Below are 6824 nucleotides of genomic sequence, written 5' to 3'. Positions count from 1 at the left end.
ACTTTGGTCAACTATACACTTAGTCGCAGCCTCAGCGATTCAATTTTGAGTCGCGACTCAAAAACCTTGTCCATCACTTGTATGTAACTAAAGCCCTTTGCTAGAAGCAACTGCATGTTGCGAGACGGCACGGTGTGGGAGTATGAAACAATTCTCAGTACCTTTATCCACCATCACGGTCAAACAAGAGGATCCACTAACTACAGATTTGGAAAGCATCCTAGTTTCAGGTGAACAGCTGATCAGCAGAACATTACAAATTTCATTAGTTGGTGAGAGAACTGTGCTTACTTACATTAGAAGATGTATGTGCCACTTACCTTGATGATTCTACAAAGTTAACCTAATGTTCGCTACGATACTATTCTCCGAGAGACCTCCATCAGAGTCCTTGAAAGTCAAGCTAATAGAGCAGCACAAATTTCCTTGGAATTGATGAAGCTGACTTAGTGAACTATAGTTGGGGCCTACAAATGAAGTAAGGTCCAAGCCAAACAAGCACCTTTTTTTTCTGAGAGAAAGCCAAACAAGCACCTGTGAAAGCATAATTCAGTTATGGATAACCAAATATCTATATTTGTCACCGAAGACATTCTTTGATGAAGGTGGCATAAAAATCTGTAAAATTATGTTACTTGGTACCTTCACGCTCTCCAAATACAGTCATGGGAGTTGTATAAAACTTCCGAAACTAATTTTCCCAAAATAAAACTTCAAAAAAATATTTCACTCAAATAGCATGTAATCTATGTATTATAACACCCCGGACTTTCATGGCATGCAAAATTAAGAGAATAAATGTAACAGTGCTTTGCTGCTACTATTGTTTGAATTTCACATGCATAAAATAAGAGATTTATATGATGGAGTTATTCATCAGTGTCATGTAAGAACAAAATAATACACCTTCGCTTAATTGGCAGTTAAAACCTGGGAAAGAGCTTGGATTGTAGTATATTTACCATTCGAACAAAAAAAACATCTATAGACGGCTGCAGGATCACACTCAGGCCGTCGGCTGCCTAGACCCCCGCATTTCGAACTCCCATCTCCCATAGAACGCCAATATTCTCCTGCACCACACACTCTGCAGTAGCACAACGAAACAGAGGAAGCCGAGTCATATTTGCGGATGACAACACAATTATGAATTCTTCCATCACATTGACTATTAGACCTGATTCTGTATACAATAGTATTGTTGTGCCTGAGGTTGCGTTCAACCAATTGGAAATTTCTAACCCTACATGATGATAAAAAAAATTCAGAACTGCCAATCAACAGTACTGATTAGTTTTTATCCGACTTGATTCCAAGTACACATACAAACCTCAGATCACTTAGGAGAACATCTGTCCTTAGATACTCCTTCTCTTCTTCACCCAAATATCCATGTATTATTTCAAACAATTCAATCTTGCATGAGAGTAGAGAGTACAATGCCTCTGATTGGAATAAGCTGCATTGCCATAACATCATCAGGCACAAATTCTTGTAAAAAGGGGCAAATAGCTAAATTATCTGTTATGCAGGGTGTGAACTCTGTAAAATGAATTTTTTATCCCAATAATCATTTATGACCTACAGCAAACACATGGATCATGATAATTAGTAACAAAGAAAAATCACTAAATAAATCAAGTAAGTTCTAGACCTAGCAGAGATTACAACCCAGACATATGCGAGGCACACATCCTTATCTCGACAGCAAGAGAACACAAGCACTACTGAAGTTTGAATAGAATGATAGAAGATCAAACCTGAAGTGCAGCTTTTTGTGGGGCAATACATTTGGTAACAAGAAGTGAAAATTGAAATATCCCATAAGATCTCCCTCCTGTCTTTTAAATCCTCATTTTTTTCTCCCATGAGTTCCTCCTCCTCTATAAGAAATTTTAGAAATAAGACAAAGTTTCATACAAGAAAACTGGTTAACAATCTTCATAAAGTTTTAGAGGACAACACCAAAGTGCAAACTCGAGAACTGTTGAACTCTTAGTGTTGGGAATTGTAATGGACACACTCGCTTGATCCCATTGAAGAGGTGTGGGACTACAACCTGCTGTGGGTGATGGGATCGTCGCTGATAGTACGTCAGAAGTTGAAACAAGTCTGGCTTTCTTTTATCGCATCTCCCTCTAGCCGCTTATCTGCCTTTCCCGCACGTAGATAGTGGAGCACGCCATAACTGCAAGGACCTGGACCTGCAGTCGTCCCTTGGAGAGGTCGATACATAAGCAAATTTTAGTCCTGCAATATAAGCTACATACATAAGTGAAGCTTTGACGTCCTGCAATATAAGCTAGTACATACGTAGGTGAAGCTTTGACGTTTTCCTCCTCACTGATGCTGACCCATAAGTCCAAATTTGTTTGGTCCTCCATTATGAAGCTAGTTGGAACATACTTTTTTGACAAACCATGCATATACAATTTGAAGTGCATCATTAAATTGAAGAGTTATCTGATACAAATTAAATGTCAGCCAAATTTATACTAAATTGAACTTCATCAAACCTATTTTAGTGGAAGCCACATAATTAACTTTGCTGGTTATAAAAATAGGGTGGGGAAGGGAATGGCATCACCACGTACCATGGAGGGGATCATGAGCGCCTATGAAACACGATGCCGAACGTAACCTTCGCCTCATCGTCAATCTCAGATCTTGGAAAGGGAAGATGACGACAGGGACCTCGACGGGAGAGAACATGGCTCTGGACAGGGAGGTGGTGCAGTCCTACAGGGGAGGCGGTAGGCTTCACCGGAGACAGCGGCGGCGATCTTCAAACGAGGCGGCGTCAGGTGATGGAGACGCGAATGGGGAGAGGAGGTCGTGGATTCAACATGGACGAGGGGAGACCTGGTAACAGAGAACGGGGGCGGCGGCGGCAGCCAGCCATGCTATGGCATCCCCACAGGAGAGAAGAGACGACCATGGCTGGATCGGATCCAGAATTCCAGCTCGGTATGGGCAGATCAGGTAGGCATTACGGATGGCATCAGCGGGTAATTTTGCATAAGCGGAGGAGAGCACGGGATCGGACGGTTCGTTTTGGCTACACAGAATTGAATGGACGGGATGTCTCCCATGACGACCACCAAAGTGCGTTGATTGTCAAACGACCAACTCCAATTTAATAGTAAAGATATTACATCTTTTTGGCATGGTCTTGTTACTACATAGTTGAAGTTCTTGAAACACAATGAACGAAAAAGAAGTGTTTGAGAGTCTTGACTTATTTATGTATGTGTTTAATGAGATACTCTTTTGTTATTCTTATTTTTGACATAGCATCTCACTCTTAATTGTTTAAAGTTCGAAATTTAATCAATCATTGGCAAGCAAGTGTTTTCTAGAGAAAGGCTGAATAATTGCTAGTCATACAATGGTCCTTACTAATAAAAAGTTTGTTGTAGTTGTCTTGACATAACAAAGCTTGTATAGTGGTTTGCATCTACTCTATCTATGCTAAATTTTCAGGTGAAGAAGTGTGATCAAAGACTACCAAATGTAAGTGAACTGGCATTTTCGTTATTTTGGTTTAAACGCCGAGTTTTTTTATGGTTTTGACAACCTTACTCGAGGGCGATCAAGGGTAATCTTGGGGATGTTGATGAGTGGTAAAACACTCATCTTTATCGATGTCTAAACCTTATATTTTTCATTGAAATAATGATAATATCTCTCTGGACCCGATGCTAATCACTAAATATTGAATACATGTGAAAATCCTCGTCTTTATTTATTTCTATGATGAAATGGGCATTTGCGGAAGGAAATCAGAGGCAAATAAAGAAGAATTAGGAGCTAGGAACTTCACCAAATCAACCTAGTCGCAGAGATGAATCACAAAAGGTTTAACGACTAGTGGTATGGTGGCCCGCCCATATCGGGTGATCGTAACGTAGGTCGGTGGATTAGTCTCCTCAAACCTAGTATAAAGCATGAAGGCATCTAGGTCATCCGAGCAGCAGAGCACCACGATAAACACCATATCCGCTACCACAAGTTAGATCTCCATCAACATCAAAGCTCTGTCACCACCACGAGAATCTCCGTTGCCATCCCCTTCCTATACTTTGTAATCTTGATACCATCGCAATCGGCGGCATCGTAAGACTATTACTATCCAATCAATTCAAGATCCTTTATACATGTGTGAGTAGTCTTCATGAGCTAAGGGCTGAGGCCTAGCCTCGTAGCAACAAGTGCATCTTTATATTACCATTGGGATATTATGTGTTATGCTATTTTGGATATATGTATTTGGAGTTGTCTTTTATCCCAATCTCTGGACTTGTTAGGTGCCCAAGTCTCATGGGTTGATAACGGTATGAAGGTAATGGTAGGTAGTAATTCCTATGCTTCGATGCTTGCGCGAGGAGAGTACCAAAGGGTCGAATCTACAGTTTCTGCTATCTAGGGCCTTATGATGACTTCGATTATCTTAAGGCTATTTTTGTTTACATAAATATCTTTGTCACCCAGAGATGCAAGGGTAGGATAATAGATCCATGGTGTGCTTATTATTGCATACATCACATGTGTGCTTATTATTATTTACATTGTGTTTCTAATTATTACATACATCACATGTGTGCTTATTATTATCTTTATAATCTCATACCCATCTTTCCAAAGCTACACGGTCCTAGCCTATTTCCACCCATGGATAAAACCAAGACCAAAATAAAACATCGGTTAGGTGAACAACAACTAAATGAAATCTCAAAATCTAGGTTGTAGTGGTCGCAGCGGTGTGGGGGAGGAGGAGGAGAGGAGCGGGAGCTAGGCCAGAAGGGGGATACATTTGAAGCTCATTGCTCGAAATTCCAAAACGCATGCTAAACACATGTAACTACTAGCTAATAGGACCACTTGTCGGAGCAGGCGGCAATTGTCCTACTTCCCATGAAAAATGAGGCAACCCAGTTTATTCACTTGATATTATTAACATTACGCGATTCATTTTTTTCCAAAATAGATAATGTTGGTTGTACATTTTGAAGTAGCTAGAAATTGGTGAATGGTGAGGTGGTATATACTAACCCCTCACATGATGCTAAAAACTTGTGGTGCTTTGGGTGGTAGGATTACACCCTCATTTGATGTGGTGGTAGGATGATACCATAGTAGATAATGTGATCGTTAATAAGATAGTAAGATCACGCTAGCTAGTAGTTTGAAATTTTGTGATGCTTTTTCCTATATGATCATGCATGCTTACATTGCTTAGCTTATGTTCTGCACTGATCTTGCAATGGTATGTTCATTTATATGTTTTTTATTCTCTGTCTTGGTAGAAGTTCATCTGGTATGTGGTCCACTACGGAAGAGTGCCAGGAGTGTACAGTTCGTGGAAGAAGGTTGGGCCTCTTGTGAATGGATACGAGAACAACCTCCACAAAGGGTTCAAGACAAGGGAGGCAGAAGAAGCTTACCCGAAGTTCTTATCGCAGCAGGCAGGCTTCTACGTGCATCCACCTAAGAACGTAGGTCACAGTGAAGGGAGGAGCCTGAAGAACTTGATCATCGTCGTCCTTGTGATCTGGATCATGTATTTGATGCGGTCATAAGCTTATCTGATCACTTGTAGTACCCTAAACCATGGACTCGTCGATGGTAAGCTCACCAACCGTGCGTGCAAGATGACCGTATCAGGCCTTATGCAAGCTGCCAAACATTGACAGAGCCGAGAAACACGATTTGTGGCCTTCCAAACAGACCGGACTTTACTTCTCCCCTCATGCCCAATCTCTGTTTCCTCTCATACGGCATCCACTGGACCAAATGAAGAAACGCGAGAAATACCAAGCGAGCAACTAATCAGACCCTATGGGCGCGTTTAGTTGCCTGGGCCGATTTTCTGCATCACTGGCGCAGCGGAAAGGAGCCCCCTGCGCGTCCAAGATGGGCCATGGGCCATAAAAGTGACTTTGTTTGGTGGCCTGCACGGAGAATTTTCGGCCCCGTGGAGATTTGGGCTCTGGCCGTTTGGTAGGTTGGTTTCAGGCCTTGTAGCAGCCCAGAACGGCGCCCCTGCTATTTGGTTGCAATCCATAATCCGGTTTTGGTAACCTCTTCCCTTCAGTGGTGAGGTTACCAACGATCAACAGCACAAGTAAGAACACAATCATAGGCGACGGATAACTTAGCAGGTGATCATAGACGACACAAGTTCACGGCACAATATTTTGCAGACACGATCATAGTTCTAGACACGGCAGACAAGATCATAGTTCAACACACTAGACACGACCAGCAACTAGACACGACATGATACCAGGTTAGCTTCAGACATGGTGCTCGGAGACGACGCACCTGGTGTCATCGCCATGGTACGTACACTCGCTCACCACCTCAGTGCAGGTGTGGTCGAAGATGACCACACTGTACTCCAAGGAGGACACCTTTCTGAAGGTGACGAACTAGCCTACCTTGAGCTGATGGGCGACGGCAAAGGCCGTCCATCCCTGGTCGATGAATGCGTCATCGCCTCCTCTCCTCGTAGTCATCCTCCAGTTGCATCCGGTGTTGGTGGTGACTGATGACCCACAAGTATAGGGGATCGCAACAGTCTTCGAGGGAAGTATTACCCAATTTATTGATTCGACACAAGGGGAGACAAAGAATACTTGAAAGCCTTAACAGCGGAGTTGTCAATTCAGCTGCACCTGGAAACGGACTTGCTCGCAAGAGTTTATGAAAGCCTTAACGGCCCGAGGTTGTGAATTCAATTTGCACCCGGAAACGGAGACTTGCTCGCAAGAGTTTATCGATAGTAACCCAGGTTTATAGTAATAACGGTAGTGAAATAACGG

The 6824-nt window shown here is 42.4% G+C and overlaps 1 protein-coding gene across 2 annotated transcripts; it reads right to left on the bottom strand.

Annotated features, from left to right (window-relative positions):
* Nucleotides 1-239: 239 nt before the first annotated feature.
* Nucleotides 240-2926, bottom strand: LOC124679154. 2 transcript variants are annotated; one of them, XR_006994835.1, is made up of 6 exons: nt 2595-2926; nt 2314-2405; nt 2060-2216; nt 1761-1883; nt 963-1459; nt 240-534 (listed from the first exon to the last, which is right to left on the bottom strand). XR_006994835.1 is itself a non-coding variant. In XM_047214964.1 (6 exons), exons 3-6 carry the CDS (start codon nt 1823-1825, stop codon nt 455-457), a joined length of 555 nt encoding a protein of 184 aa, XP_047070920.1. In that variant the 5' UTR covers nt 1826-2216; nt 2314-2463; nt 2595-2926; the 3' UTR covers nt 240-454. The 2 variants fall into 2 exon arrangements, 1 of the variants encoding a protein (XP_047070920.1); XM_047214964.1 differs by having other exon boundaries at nt 963-1243; nt 1331-1459; nt 1761-2216; nt 2314-2463.
* Nucleotides 2927-6824: the final 3898 nt, after the last annotated feature.

This window comes from Lolium rigidum, chromosome 7 (genome assembly GCF_022539505.1).
Source record: "Lolium rigidum isolate FL_2022 chromosome 7, APGP_CSIRO_Lrig_0.1, whole genome shotgun sequence".
NCBI classification, from domain to species: domain Eukaryota; kingdom Viridiplantae; phylum Streptophyta; class Magnoliopsida; order Poales; family Poaceae; genus Lolium; species Lolium rigidum.
The sequence above is the reverse complement of the archived record's forward strand: the minus strand, read 5'-3'. Positions and strand labels throughout refer to the sequence as shown.

Coding starts and splice junctions, on each gene's coding strand:
- LOC124679154 (XM_047214964.1), bottom strand. CDS start 1,825: ATGGGATATTTCAATTTTCACTTCTTGTTACCAAATGTATTGCCCCAC. Junction 1,460..1,760: donor CACAAAAAGCTGCACTTCAG/GTTTGATCTTCT, acceptor ATGGCAATGCAG/CTTATTCCAATCAGAGGCAT. Junction 535..962: donor ATGTTTTTTTTGTTCGAATG/GTAAATATACTA, acceptor ATGCTTTCACAG/GTGCTTGTTTGGCTTTCTCT.